At 34.8% G+C, this 16,709-nt stretch overlaps 1 protein-coding gene across 2 annotated transcripts; it reads right to left on the bottom strand.

Moving 5' to 3' along the window:
* Nucleotides 1-2,811: 2,811 nt before the first annotated feature.
* Nucleotides 2,812-8,203, bottom strand: LOC127129943 (SPX domain-containing membrane protein At4g22990). 2 transcript variants are annotated; one of them, XM_051059045.1, is made up of 11 exons: nucleotides 8,040-8,203; nucleotides 7,857-7,918; nucleotides 7,580-7,700; nucleotides 7,157-7,468; nucleotides 6,980-7,084; nucleotides 6,445-6,899; nucleotides 5,639-5,943; nucleotides 5,382-5,557; nucleotides 4,328-4,518; nucleotides 4,110-4,243; nucleotides 2,812-3,341 (listed from the first exon to the last, which is right to left on the bottom strand). In XM_051059045.1, exons 2-11 carry the CDS (start codon nucleotides 7,907-7,909, stop codon nucleotides 3,103-3,105), a joined length of 2,091 nt encoding a protein of 696 aa, XP_050915002.1. In that variant the 5' UTR covers nucleotides 7,910-7,918; nucleotides 8,040-8,203; the 3' UTR covers nucleotides 2,812-3,102. The 2 variants fall into 2 exon arrangements, with proteins under 2 accessions (XP_050915002.1, XP_050915007.1); XM_051059050.1 differs by having other exon boundaries at nucleotides 8,023-8,188.
* Nucleotides 8,204-16,709: the final 8,506 nt, after the last annotated feature.

The raw sequence follows: 16,709 nt of genomic DNA, 5'->3' as shown, positions 1-16,709 counted from the left end.
CAACCCAAAAAAATAATAAACTTCTCAATGTTTCACCACTAGTATCGTTTCATAAACCATTTTTTTTCAATTTTATTTCAACTTCACATTATTTCAAACCCAACAAATTATTTCATGTCATTATCATTTCAATTTTAATTTCAATTTCAATTTCATCATTAATTCAAACCAATTTCAAAAGCACCAATCACAATTCTCGATTTAAATATCGAGCCCATTTTTAAAACACCCTTGTAAGTCGATTGCTCTTCGCATCGCCATCAACCTCACATAGCTTACTCTTGGGCTTCCTTACAATGAAACCTACTTGGTTATTGATTAATCGAGTAGATGAAATAATACACTAAATAAATTTCATTTTCATTCATAAACACAAATTCAAATCATTTTTCCAAACCATTCAATCTCAAAGGAATTTTCTCTTTTAAACATAAACTTGGGATGAAAAGGAGATAGGAAGCGTACGCTTCACTATTTCTCAAGCACTCGAATAATTGGCGTACGCCATATTGCGCGAGTTCTTGTCACCCGATTAAATCTTAAATCACACAATTTCAAATAACACTTCAAAATCAAACATAATTTCCAAATTCAACTCATTTCAAATCATAATCATTTCTACAAATTTCAAACCCTCTTAATTCCATACATTGGGATGAAAAGGAGAATAGTGAGCATCCGCTTCATTATCTCTCGATTATACGAATAATTGGCGTACGCCATATTGCTCGGATTTTCGTCATTCAAATAAAACCCTAATAATCATACAAATTCAAATCACTTTTAAAATCGAATATAAGTTCTAAATTCAAATTATTTTCAAACCACAATATTTCAAATCATTTCTACAAATTCCAAATCCTTTTAATTCCACATTTCAGATGAAAAGGAGAATAGTGAGCATCCGCTTCATTATCTCTCGATTATTCGAATAATTGGCGTACGCCATATTGCTCGAATCTTCGTCATCAATTCAAAACCACAATCGAATAAACTCAAATCATCTTCAAATCCAAACCTACGAATTCAAATACAACTTATTTTCACAAATCAAATACGACATCCAAACATACTTTTACAATTTAAACTTCGGATGATAAAAGATGAGAGGCGTACGCCTCGCCATCTCTCGATTATTTGAATAATTGGCGAACGCCATATTGCACAAATTATCGACTTCCGACTAAAACACGCTAAATAAACTTGGATAAGGGAATAGGTGGCGTACGCCTCATTATTCCTTGAATAAGCAAGTAGGGGGCGTACGCCTCATTACCGTGCATATTCAACATCCACAAACAAACTTTCGATAAAAATTCGAACGAAAAGGGACTAGAAGGCGGACGCCTTGTTATTCCTCGAAAGAATTGGACGATTGGTGAACACCACATTGCTCAATCTTTCGTCGTTCTCCACAAACATATCAAACAGATCAAAACTAACTTCTCACCCCCGAGTGATCGAAACCAAACCAAAACACCTAAACACATCAATTCAACTTGTCACCCCCGCGTGACCAAAATCTCTTTAAAAGAACACTGTCAATCCTTTCTAATGCGCACAACAAACCAGTGCTAGAGCCTCCCCCGAGAGTAGACAAGCCAGCGTTTAGCCGTTAGAACGCCGACCTACACAGTCGTTCATCAAAACAAAACACACCAAATATTTGTAGTAGCCCGAACTACGAATGCTCTGATTTCCTTATTGCACCATAAGGATACGTAGGCAGGAGATTGCTGTATCTTCGCGAGCACACTAATAAAAAACCTCCCATTTCCCCTCCTGAGGTCTTCATCCATATCTACCATCAATTCTAATCACTCGAAGCAAGCAAGTAACCGTCAATTAACAGTCAAATAGCAAAATCAGACTAAAAGGTTCCCGTTGAGTACAACGGACGTGAGGGGTGCTAATACCTTCCCCTTGCGTAATCGACTCCCGAACCCGAATATGGTTGCGACGACCATTATTCTTTTCTCAAAGGTTTTCTCGATATTTTCCTATTCCTTCATTGGAATGAATAAAGTTCGGTGGCGACTCTGTTTTGAACAACATTTTTTCCGCGTCCTATCGCGAGGGATCGCATTATCACATTTTTCGAGGTGCGACACCGGGTAGAGACAAAAAGTCTTGAGTGACGGATCAAGCAGAACAACTCAAAAGATAAAGAAGTATAGTTAATTTCTTCATGCTTGTTCCAAGTTTAACGTACCATTTGTACACAAATAAGAATCCTCTTCCTGACACAATGTCTTCTTCATATAGATAGATATAGGATCTATCTAGAAATTACCTAGAAGTAGATTTTGTGAAACAACCCTTCCTAGCTAATAAACAAGGATCCCATGATCCTGAATCCCTATTATCTAAGATCTAAAATCCCAAGTTTGTCTATGAAGAGTTTGTCTATGAAGAGTAGATCTAATTATATTAGCGCCTATAATAGATTTATTTTGTATAATACTAATTGATAGCGCCTCGTTAGGAAGTGATACAAGATCTGGTACATTAGAACCCAATTATAGACCCCAATCGATTCGTATTGAATATTTGCTTTTCCAGGTGCAATTCCCTAGTATATGAAAGAGCAAAAAAGTGTTTTTTTTTTTGGAATAAGAAGCCTTTAATCTTAATGCATTTGTTTAATTTATTCGACGCTATCAAAGAAGGTCTACTTTTTTTGGAACATGAGTAGAAGCAATGACAAGATTATTGCTAGTAGACCCTTTTTTAGAGTCTTTGGAAAGAGTTCACTAATCGATAAGTCATTCGACTCATTCCTATCGAGATCATGAATGTTTGGAATCCAAATTATGCAAGGAGACATTGGTTTTACTAATTCGAGTTGAAGTGTTGAATAAAACCGGTCTAGTTCTTCTTCTGGTATGATATCGCTAGATATTGGATCCTCCATACTTAGAAACTTCAATCGACTATCAAGCTTATGGTCGAAATCATCGTTTACATCCCTTTGATGATTCCATTCTAAATCTAACTAAATTAAAAGCAATCCATTTTACCATTGGAATAAACTAAGTATTCTCCTTCGGTGTGGTTGAAAAAGAGAGTTGTTCTCTTTCCATATCAGCCTCGGGATAAAAATCAGTATAAAGAATTGAAGGTGTTGCAGGTTGCTATGATAGAGAGTACTGAAATGAAGAGTGAAGGAAGCGAGGTGACATTAAGGAGCCTACTCTGACCCAAAAATCCAGCCAAGGTAATGGTAGCATCAGCAATTACTCTTGCAATTGTTCCGGCCTCCGTAGACAGAAGTCCGCCATTGTAGGTTCCACGAGAAAGCCTTGATGACATAACGCGTGAAAGTAGTGACAAGTTGACACCTGGAATCAATGATATATTGTCAAAAAGGCCATACAAATCAATTACACTCTGCTCAAGAACCGAGAATGCAAGAGCTAAAACAGGGACCTTAAGGCAATGGTATACATTTCTTTGACCTAACCAACTAGACTCAAATATCTTATAAGAATTAGAGTTTAATCTAACTCGTCATACTACATAACCAACATACAAGATGAATAACCAGCATACAAGATGAATGCTGCCCAAACTTTATAAACACTACACAGGTTATGTCTTTAAATAAGGCGGGACTAATCCACCCCTTCAAAACCCAACATAATATAAGTGTTGGAAGTTGTAATTAAAACAAGTCAAATATTGCAATTAGGCGACTAAGGGCGTACCGCAATAAAGACGGAATCTCCAACTGTGTTAACAAAAGCTTACCAATAACAATTAAACCAACTTACTTGTAAGTTAAAAATGATAGATATCTATTTACCCGCTTGAAGGGAAGAGTTGTAAATAATATTTACTAATAATTATACATAATAATTGTACTCGTCGGCCCATTTATCAAGCCCATTAGATTTAGAGTAGACTAGTGTGATTAAACAAATTAGAGAATGAAATATATTTTCTACACTCTATATTGGCTATAATACCATTCAGATGCAGAAGTTAAAAATTGTCAATCACTAAAATTTATTGGTTTTACTTATGAGGACAAAATTTTATGCTCTCTTTGCACCCTTATAATACAATCTAGTGCACAATCTAAAAATGTAAAGAAAATAAGAGATTACCTTCCAGTACTTCGGCAGAAACAAATACAAGAAGACCCGAACAAATGTATTGTGGCTCAGAATATGGAAAGATTACATGGAAACTGAGTAAAACTCCTATGAAAACCATAATTTCTGATGTCAACAGAATTTGCCTAAAACAGAAATGACCTCTCAGACAACATGAAAAATAATATAATTTCCAACAATATTAACTTTATATATAAGGTATAGATTACCTATCCTCAAACATGTTGCTTATGTAGTTTCCAACAACAAGGTTTACAGGAAGAACTGTCAAGCCAAGGCAAGCAAGAAAAACTGCAACTGTGCTTGTTGACCAGTTGAAATAGTATGTTGTTACGACACTAGATTCAGATAGTAAAATCTCCATTACATATTTAAGCATGAAATATATTAATAACTGAACCTGCAGATGATGCGGAATTTGGTCAGGTTAAAGCATTTAACTCTCCATTTCTTCTAATCATCTTCGATAGGAACATGGTGAATTTTATATAAGAAACAGCAATACAAGAAATCTTATATAACAAATGGTAATCATCATGTATATAAAAAGCAAAAAGTAATCTACTATATTTCAGTGTGATTTGCTGATATTTGATCTCATGTAAAGACTGGAGATGCCTGTTGGAAATTAGCCTAATTCTCAATGATAATGAGAGAAGGAAAAAATGAATTGAAGCAGAAAGGGAAATTAGGGTTTTAGAGAAAAGAGAGACGATGAATAATTCTGCAGAATTTCTCTCTGCTTCCAAACTGAAATTTTATTCAACTTTTCTTCAAACAACTGTGTTACAAACCTAACTTTTCTTCAAATGAATGATAGGGTTCCTCCCTATTTTTAGGCTTAGATTGCTTGTTCACCAAGCAATCTCCAACTAAAAATAAGCAATCTCCAACTAACCTAACTAACTCAGCTAAAACAAACAAATAAAGGTAAGTCTAAATTCTGTCGACATTTCAACAACTATGCTTTCCGACACACAGAGCATTTCGACAACAGACTATGTCGAAAATATTACTTTGACACGGAGAATTATACTTTCAACAATGAACAATGCCACCATTTTAAGGAATTTTTCTCATTTATAATTTTCTAAAACTAACATGTCTTCGATGCCCAAAGAAGACCATACATGTGTCACTTAAACACCAGTAAATTAGGATTCCATCTCAACATCAAAAATGATTAGAAAATTTTGAATCTAATGAAAACATTATTGCTTTATAAAAGTCCAATAACATAAAAGTAACAGTGAGTTCAAAAACCTTTACAGAAGGTGTAAGTAGCCGGTATGCCGATCCAATTGAATTGGCTGGTAGGCGAGATTCCTCTGGAGCTTCCTCACTATCATCATAATCTTGGTCAATGTCTTCATCTACCGTATCATCCGAAGTAATTAGTAATGGTTGTTTTAGGCCTTTTTCAAGTGCACCATTTTCTACTGCACAGGAAGAAAAAAAAAATGTGTTATTTTCTATTTAGATGTTCAACAGAATGATAAAACACAAAATAAGTTGAGTACCATCATTTGACTGATTTGGTGGTGTATGATTCTCTTCAACATCATGAGAAGGTTCTTTAAAAGAGATCCATAACCATACCAGATATACTAGCCAAGCAACAGCCATAACCCACCCGGGCAAGGTATTTTGATTAAATGTAAGGTTGTAAATCTTAAAATTAGTCTGAAGTATGCCAGCTAATGCAGGACCACATGCCATTCCAAGAGCACTGGCACTAACAAAACCAGCTGATGCTTGCATGCGGATTTTGAGCGGAACACAGTCACTGATATAACGCCTGTTAACAGCTCTGGCAGAACCCAATCTGCAAATTTCAGAAGGAAAAAGAAAATGTCTTAACTTAATACAGCTCAGGCATTTACAACTCAAATGAAGTCGAGAACATAACATCCATGTACCGTGAAAATAATGGTGTATTAAGATCTATGTAGCACCGTAATTTTAGATTGAAGGCATGTCCGGTGTTTGACATGTGTCAGTGTCTAACACCAACAAGGATTGAGAAAGATTATGTTACTTTTGGTCACTTTCATTTTCTCAAATTATTAAAGTGTCGATGTATCATTGTCGTGTCCCGTATCTGTGTTTGTGCTTCATATATTAAGATTCTTAATTTAAAACCTCCTTCTTATCCTATTTTCTAAAATTCCCATTAGGGTGGACTTTTTACTAAAATTGATTATAAGACTAGATTGAGAAAGATTAAATCATGGTTATATGAAGTTAAAAGTCAAAAGGCACGTTATGATAAATTATGTTGATCAAGTAATGAGAGGGAAAATTAAGATAACAGAATATTGCTTACCCACAAAACAGGCGACCGATTAAGAGAATCCATATTGAATGAACATCATACGCACAAGCATAAAAGACGTTTCCGAGGAAAAGAGCTATGCTACTGAACACAAGCGGCCTAAAGTATGATTTGTTTGACCATGCACTAAAATACACAGAAGAAAACAGCTGTGCAACAGCCATTGCCCCAATAACAATACCACAAACCGTTGGCGCAGCACCAAGGCTTGTCGAGTAATCATCTGCGGTAGGAACAATGATATATGTATTGACCATATATAAAAATGTGTTTGCCAAGTTGAGCAGAAGAGACATAAAATGGTATCTTTCATCGTCAACATGTTCCTCAGAAGGAGTAGGAAGGTCATCTTGCAAAATGAGTGCATGTTGTGCCAAAAAGTTAAGAAAGTTTGTTGAGTTGGATAGCCTATCAACAGCTGCGTTTATTGAATCAACCACGGGATCCTGCAAGTAAAACGATGCATAATCAACACCAATAAAATAAGGCTAGTGTTTTAAGTAGAAAAGTAAATGAAGAAAGAAACCTGGAGAGGAAGAGAAGGGTGATCATAAATTGATAAGTAGCTCCCCTGACGATCCTGAAGGTCATGTAGATTGCGAGATAAGGCTCCCACAACAGCACCTATTCCCTACAAATTCCATATGATTGAGTGAATTTGAATGGTTATTGATTAATCATGTGAGGTGAAGATATTAATTACCACATGCTTGAAGACTTGTTGCAGCTGGGAGTAAGGATGATTTGCACGAGTTTTGACATAGTAATCAGTAAATCTATAACCAAGGCGTTTATCAAACTTCTTCAATATCTTGCGCAAGCCAATGGCGTTGATCTCTACAAAATAGAGGAGGTTTAATAGATCTTGTCCAACTGCTCTATAAGCTTCTCGCAGTTGCATTATTTTGTTAATTTCAGGCTCCTGCTGTAAATCATTATGCACCTCTCCAAGCTTTGCTATCCTGCTTGCCAAAAGCCCTTGTTGCTCCAATAAGAAAAGCACAATGGTTTCAATCTGAATTTTAACATAAGAAATTATTCAAACAAATATAAAACATAGCAGTGAGTTTGACAAAGTGATTTAGTATTTCATCATAAAGCATTCAAGAAAGGAAAGAGCGGAAACCTGATTATCTAACATTCGTGAGAAATCCTTGAGAACATGTCGCCTATCTAGTGTTCCTAGTTGAATTTGTTGAGCATATTGCCTTACTCGTTTCTTCATCAGTTTGTAGTTTATGTAATATCTATGATTAAAAGAAAATGAAACTCATGAACTATAACACGAAAAACAAGTAATAATTTGAAAAAAAATGAATAAATCACAAGTGTCTTAGTCGGTGATAAATCCAAGCTTATGATTACTTGAATACTACCATTAAACTCTCAACATAAATACATACCCTTGCCATTCTTCAATTTGTCTGTCTTTCAACTTCTTCCCAAAGGCAACCATCTCTGAGGACTAGGAGCGTAAAAACCAATAAATTGTTTTATTAAACCAAAACCATAAACTTGATAACAATTTCACTTCATAATCAAAACACAAAATAACATGGTAATAATCACCTTAATTCAAGACTTACAAAGGTAATTGGATACTGGTGTTTGTTTGAATCCTAACCAGCTCAAGCAACAACTTGTACTTCCAAGATACCAACGAATCTGTAGAACAAACGAGAGAGAGAAATGAATGAATCAGCACAAGATAAATATTTGTAATATATAAATAAACAAAGAATGGACTCAGCAAAATTTTGGTTTTACTTTTTCTTTATTTAGTTTCACTTTTAACCTTAACTAGTAAAACGCACTGGAAAATATCTCCATATAAAATAGGAGAAACAAAATATTTTATTTTAATATACAATTGAAAGAAAATAGAAATATAGATTTGAAATAAATATAATATAATAGATATAACATTAATAAAATCCCAACAAAGCAAAATATATAAGTTGATAAAAATTTCATAATATTTCGATGAGTTTGAATAACAAAATCATTCTGTAGCCAACAAAAGATATTAAAAACTGGAGTTGTAATAGTTATGCATAAACAAATGATACTTGAGAAATTTGTAGGATCAATTGTAGACATGACATAACCTACAAACATGTTTAAATAAAGGTGAATTAATGATATATGATAATAATGATGGAAAAAATATTAATGTGATTTTAAAAAATATTAATAAGCAGAAAGTTAAAGTTACATATATGACGTTATGAAAAACTTCTTTGAAGACAAGATTTATTGTTTGAAATAAGGATTTGTTGTCTTTGTCATGTATCAAGATTTTCAATCCAACTTTGCTCTTAACTCTTGAAATAGACCACATATAGTTGTCCGTGACTGAAAATATTCTTGGGCAAATATAAACCGACATAGTCCAATGATTCACCTTGAGATTCGTTGATTGTCATAGCAAATGACACAATAATTGTGAATTGTCGTCTGATAAGTTTGAATAGCCATGGAGATTGAGAAGGAGACAAATACATTCTTGGGATATAAATAGTGTTTCCAATATTTGCACCTGAAATAATTGTTGCTTTGATTACATGGTTGGGCAACTTAGTAACTCTCAATCTTGTATCATTGCAAAGTCCTTCTGATTAATTCAAATTCCTTATCAATATGATGGTTGTGCCAATTTTTAATTTAATTGAGTGGTTTGGTAATCCAGAAGTTTTTAGACAACTCAAAAATTCTGGTGTCAAATGCTCGAAAGCATCGTTGTCGTTAGCTTCTGATCTATCAATGGAATCACAACTCAAATATTCTTTTGAGTCAACTACATTAAAAATGAATAATGCTTAATGTCTCAAAGCTAAATATCATGAAACTATAAATGCATGACATACCAAATGTTATGCTATGTATTTACCGTATGAAACTATAAACATGTAATTTATAAGTATCATTTTGCATAGTGAACTATTCATCATATGTTATCCTTTAAAACCGGATGACATACATAATGAATAATTGATTCTGTTGTTAAAACATTGTTATAACCAATATAATATTTATGCACAGTTTGTCATAGAATGTTGTTGCACTTTTTGTTATAACACTAAGGAATAAAATACGTATGCAACAATTCTATGAATAGATTTACATATGCATGATATAAAAACTTTATGTCATGATATAAATAAGTAATGAGGGAGGGTATGCAGTTAACCTTGATTGTTTCTGTTGGGGTCATTTGCTGTTGAAAACGGTGGACAAGTCTCTGCTTCATGAAGGCTTGAATCGTCATCGGATTGGTGTGTTGTAGTATTTCAGAAACACGAACAATAAATACATTAGAAAAGTTTAGATTAGTCTGTTTTATTCAATTTAATTAGAAAGCAATGTTACACAAACCTAAGAATGGATCATAGTCAGAACCATCTTCAGTTGCACTATCGAAATCCAAGTTAGGTGTCGGTGCAAAAAATTGACATGTTGGTATATAATTTACTGGAACTGTATTTGACGTGAACCGTAATTCAGGGGCAGTCAAGGGTGGTGATGTTAACTCAATGTTTGTGATGCTGAAAACATAAGTGTTTGGAAAAAAATTATTAAGAAATAGTTATAACAGGAAATTATGAAAGACAATGTAGAGCAATATTAATACTCACACTGGAAGGACATCATGAGTGTTTGAAACAATGTTATGTTATGTAATTATTGAGTATGTGTAAGACCCCAATTTTTACCCTAAGATCCCTCATGCAATTTCATCATATGCATTAGCATTGAGATCATGCCTTGGCATCCTCCTTACCCATTTTCTATTGGGTTTGTTTTGGGAGAGATCACCAAGCACCATAAGATTGTATCATACTTGTATATTATCATTTTTACTAACCAAAATACCAAAAATATGTCTTTGCATTTGTCTGACTCTTTTGTAGGTAGGGCATGATCCCCATTGATCTATCAAGTTCATATCTAAGGTTTAAGACCCTCATGGCTAAGAGTATAACCAAGGAATGGTCAACAATGTTTTAAATCAACATATATGAGTCCTAATGATCTTTACATTTTATTTTGGTCAAGATTTCTTCAAGAGTTTGGAGTTGGTTTGCCTTGGAAACCCTAGTTTGTCTAGGTATCTTGTGTAACTTCTTCAACAAGCTTCCTCACCAATTGATCAAATTTCTCAAGGGACACTTCAAAATTCATCATCTTATGCATATATGATCTACAAGGATCCAAAGCTTCTTACTATTCCCAATCCAGTTCTGCAAGTCATTGGAGCAAGATCAAACAAGAATTGAAGCAAGGAAGAGCAAGTTTTGCACAACATTGAAGGTATTTTCCAGAATTTTTCTTTTCTTTGATTCTCACTCAATTCTCATCAATTCTCTTGAATCTTTGGTTGTCTGAAGTCCTACCAATGTAGGCAAGAAGATTGAGTTGCTTAGAGGTCAAATCAAAGCAACTCAGTTGACATACCTCAAAATTCAACTCCTCATATCTTTCTATATATTTGGAGTTAGATAAAATTGAGGTCAGATTCGTGCTCTACGCCATTTTCTCTTTCAGATCATGTCCTCCTTTTTTATTTTAATCATGGTGATGAGTGAACCAGTCCGGCAAGGTTCGCCTGAGAAGGTGACCCGCCATTTGCTCCGGCAGCGAGGTGGCCAGGTTCTGAGCCATTGATCCGGTTTAAATTGTTTTAATCTCATGCGTTGGTTTTGATGACCACATGTGCATCGCACTGACTAAGTTCCATCATGGAACGCGCGCTTATGGCAACTTGATCTGCCACCTCAATTAATGAGGGAGATCAAGTGGTCCACGTTTTTTTGTAATTTCTGATTTTCATTTTATTCCTTTGATTTTCATTAATTCATATTAATTTTAATATTGATCCAAAAAATATGAGAGTTTCACCAAAAAAATTTAAATAAAATCGTCTTTCATATTCTGAATTAAAATTATTTTTTGGATCATTATTAAGATTTTTCATGATTTAATTGATTTTGTGTTTAATTTTAATTGTTTAAAAATACTTTTAAGTTTCCAAAAATTCTGGAAAAAAAATTCCCGAAGGTCCTTTGACCTTGTTTGACCTATGATAAATCTCATGGCCATTTTTTTGGTGTTTTGATGAGATTTTAGGAAATTGACCAACCATATTTAATTTAATGCATTATTATTAGTATTTTTAAATTGAATAAATTCCAAATAATTGTGTTGAGACATTTTGGTTGATTTGTGTAAGTTTGACTTGTGTTGTTGGGCCTTGGTCAAGGTTGATTTGACTTTGTTAGATTAAGATCATTGGATTTAGGGGATTGATGGAATGTACATTCCATCTCCTAAAATGAATGAATGATCTTAATTTGGTAAAAGTCCTCCTTTGTCCAATTTGAGTTTGATCTATCTCCCCTCCCTCTTCATCCCATTTCCCTTCTTTATGCATTCATGTCATGGTTAAATGATATCTCTACATCCTAAGACTAGTTGATTGCAAAATCAACATAAGTATGAATGAGATTAGGCCACCACTTTTGCATATTATTTTTGTGTGTGGTATGTTTCATGAGCATAGTCCATTATATTATGTCTCTAACATGGATTAACACCAAAATTTTATTGCCCGACCTCAAATAGTTGTGACTTCTACATAAGTCCAATTATGATTGCTTAACATAGCGCTAAATTTTGACACAAAAGGCATAGCATTCTAGTTAGTGAGATTGTAAGTCTCCCCTCTTTCATGGTATTATATGGAAACTTGACCTTTTTTCCTTCCTTTGGAAGATGTCTTGGTTCAAGGATCCATGCTTGTGATAAGTGGGTTAAGTGTTCTCCAAAGAATGACTTAAACAAAAAAACAAAAGCAATACTAACTTCTAACTCATTAACAACTAACATTTATTTTCAAGTCCTTTATTTTAAATGCACTTTATCTTTTAAGCTCTATTCATTTGCCATTATTCATACCATTCTAATTGTTCATGTTAATGTCATTTTCACTTTGTCCATTTGGACCATATTTTGTGATATATTTTGTTTGTGTATATTGTGTTTGATTGTGTGGTCTTTGACCATTAATGTACATAATAAGAACAAAAACCCTAAAAGACACCTTGTGTGGACTATTGGTTTGATCTGAGACTATTGGACTTAGAATTTAGGTAACACTCCCTATGCAAAGGACATGACCAATGCCAACTTTCATGTAACCAAGTGCTTGTAATGGAAGTTTCATCTAATACATCATTGGAGATGCATTTGAGTTCATCTGCAACATGATCATTATGAAGTTGTTATTTTGAACCTGTGACTTATGGCATTGAGGAATTCATCTGCTACATCGGCAAATTTGAAGAAAGATTATGGAGTTTCTAAGCTTGGATGTGGCTATCTTTATTTGATGCCTTGCTCTTCAAGTTGATATTTTGTGCATTCTTTGTTGCTTGATTCTAATGTCCAAGGGAATTTGGGTTTCTATATGACACTTTTGTCTATTGGATTGCAGCCCATTGGTCAGATCTTTTCAACTCTCAACTTTTAAATTTATGCCTAGGATTAGTCTCTCCATCTCCTCCCCATTTCTTTAATTTCAAAATCTCTCCCTCCTTTTGAAAAAAATTCTTTGCTTGTGCTTGTTTTCCTAAACTTAGGCCATTTAGCAAACTAGAAACTTTGGCCTTATGCCATTGCCTTTTCAAACTTCTTTTTCTTAATCAACTTGTAAATAGAATTAACTATACTTGACTTAAAATTTTCAAAATCCAAAAAGAACTAACTCATTCAGACCATTTTTAGGCCTTTATGCCTTTCAAACTTAAATCTTTATTAAAAGCAATGCATCCACTTTGAAATTTATACCACGAACTACGAGGTTTTGATCCCTCATTTTTATGTTGGTACGTATGGACAAGTCCAAAGGTCTTGTCAAACACAAAAATATAATTAATGAATTCTTTTATCATCCCCCCATTCTATTTGCTTGCAAACATCATTTGTATAAAAATACATATGCACACAAAAAAGGGCTCCCTAGGAGTACCTAGGACACTTTGGGTGCTAACACCTTCCCTCTGTGTAACCAACCCCCTTACTTGTAATCTCTGGAATTTTATTAGTTTTGATTTGAAAACTTCTTATTTGTGGGTTTTGTTCATACTTTTCCCTTTTTCCCTTGGAAACAATAAAAGCGCGGTGGCGACTCTTGTTATTTGATGTCTTGCTTATCCATAGCTTGATGATCATGAATTTACCGCTATAGAAATTAAGTGGCGACTCTGCTTGTTGTGCTTGGTGATCTCTGCGTGGTGAGATAAGTTCTAACCCGAACTTGAGTGCAATTAAGATATGAGGATGGTATAGTCATGTTCGACTTATGTGGAGTAGTCCTTAACAATTTGGCTTGATATCCATCTGCTCAGTGGAGACCCTTTTGGATTTGGAAATGTCACACAAGTATTTATGGTTAGGCATTACTATCTCTAATTTGGGGTCCGAGAAGCTGAGGACCGTAGAATATTTACCCCTCTTGGCCTATTTAGGACGTAGAGCGGAGACTGTTCAAGTGTATACTTGATAACAGTTGTTACACGATACTACACTCAGACGAGTTTCTCTTGAGAATATTATGGGTCGATGAGTCAGTCATCTTAACCTGTAATATCCGATAGATGGAATTAAGACTCTGGGAACTTTTTTAGAACATGATCTACAGGTTTTCATCCTTAGTTCACTCCTTTGGGATGGTTCTTACCCAGACTCCATGCTCGGGACTTATAATAAACCCTTGATTCTTGGTTGATCCAATCAAGTCTTGTAAATATCGATGGAACTTGGGTGTTGATGAGGTGAAAACCATAATCCACCAAAATGGATGATTGATCTTGACAATGACTTGATTCATCCCTTGACCTTTGTTTGTTTGCCTTGTGTGTGATCCCTTATCTGTGATTGTTGCATTCATGCATTCACGCGCATCATAACATTCATCACACGAAAATTTCAAGGAACTGTGGTATTATTTGCAAATATTTTCAGACCATGGATTATGGATGAAGGAACACTAAGAAGTATAGTTTCAGATGTCCCGACTTAAAAGAGTTAAGGAAGCTAGCATCTTTTGTATTAGATCCCTTGGACTTCAAACAACGCCATGGGAAGCTTATGTCTATTTTGTCCGCTGATGTGGTTGAAGGGTTTTTGAGTGTATTGGTGCAGCTCTATGATCCTCTATACCGTTGCTTCACTTTCCCTGATTATCAGCTTGTGCCTACGTTTGAGGAATATGCCCATCTCTTGGGAATACCTACTTCTGACAAAGTGACATTTAGTGGATTGGAAGAGATTCCCATATCTCATCTTATTGTTGAAGCTCTTCACTTGAAGAAGTCTGAGATAGAGGATCATTGGGTGAAGAAAGGAGGATTAGTTGGGTTGCCATTTGTTATCCTCATCAAGGAAGCTACTCCTTTTGCTCAAGCCGGTAGTATGGACGCTTTCGAAGCTATCTTTGTGTTGCTTATTTATGGATTAGCTTTGTTCCCTAACATTGACGATTTTGTTGATGTTAATGCCATTAGAATCTTCTTGATTGGGAATCATGTGCCTACTTTATTGGGTGATATGTACTTCTTTTTGCATCTAAGGAATTCTAAGGGTGGTGGAATGATTGTCTGTTGCATTCCTCTTTTCTACAAGTGGTTTATTTCTCACTTGTCTCAGACACCTGCTTTTGTGGAGAACAAACAATGTCTACGGGTGGTCTCAAAGACTTATGTCTCTCACTAATGATGATATAGTTTGGTATGACCCTTCATTGAGTAGTGTGGAGATTATTGATAGTTGTGGTGAATTCTCTAATGTGCCTCTCATTTGTACACAAGGAGGAATTAACTACAACCCTGCTTTGGCTCGTCGTCAACTTGGGTTCCCCTTGAGAGACAAACCTAATAATACTTTATTAGAAGGTCTTTTCTATCAAGAGGGTAAAGATCCCCAACATTTGAAGCAGAAGATTGTGAATGCTTGGCATAATGTGCATAGGAAAGGAAGATCCGAGCTTGGACCGTGCAATTGTGTAGCTTTGGAAGCTTACACTCTTTGGGGGAAGAAGAGAGCTTTGGAATTGAAGATGCCTTATCCTTGTGAGAGACCTATGTCTATGGTTGTGGTTGAGCCAGTAACTCTTCCTAACCAAGATGTAGAGGAGTTGGAAGGCGCACTCGCTAAGACGAAACAAGAGAAAGATATGTGGGAAAAGCGTTTCCATGCTTTGAGCAAAAAGCATGAGGAATTGTAGCTTGAGTCTAAGGACAAAGATGCACTTATTAAGCTACTTAAAGACCGAGTGACGAAAAGACAGAGAGAGCTGGAGGTTTCATCTTCTAGCATACCTCAGCCTTCCGTTGCTTGGAAGAAGATTGTTGATCAGCTTGTCCTCGAGAAGACTCAGATGAAGGCTTCTTTTGAGACCGAGATCCAACTCATTCGAAGGAAGTACGCGCCTACGGCCAGACCTTCAGATGTTTTTGTTAGGGATCCTTAGGATGACTAGTCTCCTTTTCTCTTGTATTTTACATTTGGTTTCTGAAATTATACTCAATGTAATCCTTCCAATTATATAAATAAAAGAGATTTTTTATGGTCATATCAAATTATTGCAATTGTTGTTATATATATATATATATATATATATATATATATATATATATATATATATATATATATATATATATATATATATATATATATATATATATATATATATATATATATATATATATATATATATATATATATATATATATATATATATATATATATATATATATATATATATATATATTTGCAAATAGTATAGTAAGTTCCTTGAAAATAAAATAATCAAACATTGCATTTCATGCATCATTTGCATAAGCAGGTTCCTCTTTTTCCAGATGTCTCATTGGTGTTTCTTTTGTGCTTCAGCCAAGATGACTCATCGGTACAATACTCGCGCCAATCACTCCAGAATTATGGAACATCTTGAGAAAGAGAATAGAGATTTGAAAGAGGAGATCACTCGCCTGACTGCCATGATGGAGTCAGTCCTAGCTGCATAGAGCCAGTCTTCTCCAACACCTACAACTCTTCATCCTCAGATGACTGTCATTTCAGAGGTGGCTACCTCTACTATTCCCATAACCGCCGCTCATTTTGCACCTGCCATGCCTGCAGGATTCCCGTTGGAAATGCCACCAAACTTCGTTCCTGAAGGCTTTGCGCCTACATTT

This window comes from Lathyrus oleraceus, chromosome 1, assembly GCF_024323335.1.
Source record: "Lathyrus oleraceus cultivar Zhongwan6 chromosome 1, CAAS_Psat_ZW6_1.0, whole genome shotgun sequence".
Taxonomy (NCBI): Eukaryota; Viridiplantae; Streptophyta; class Magnoliopsida; order Fabales; family Fabaceae; genus Lathyrus; species Lathyrus oleraceus.
The sequence above is the reverse complement of the archived record's forward strand: the minus strand, read 5'-3'. Positions and strand labels throughout refer to the sequence as shown.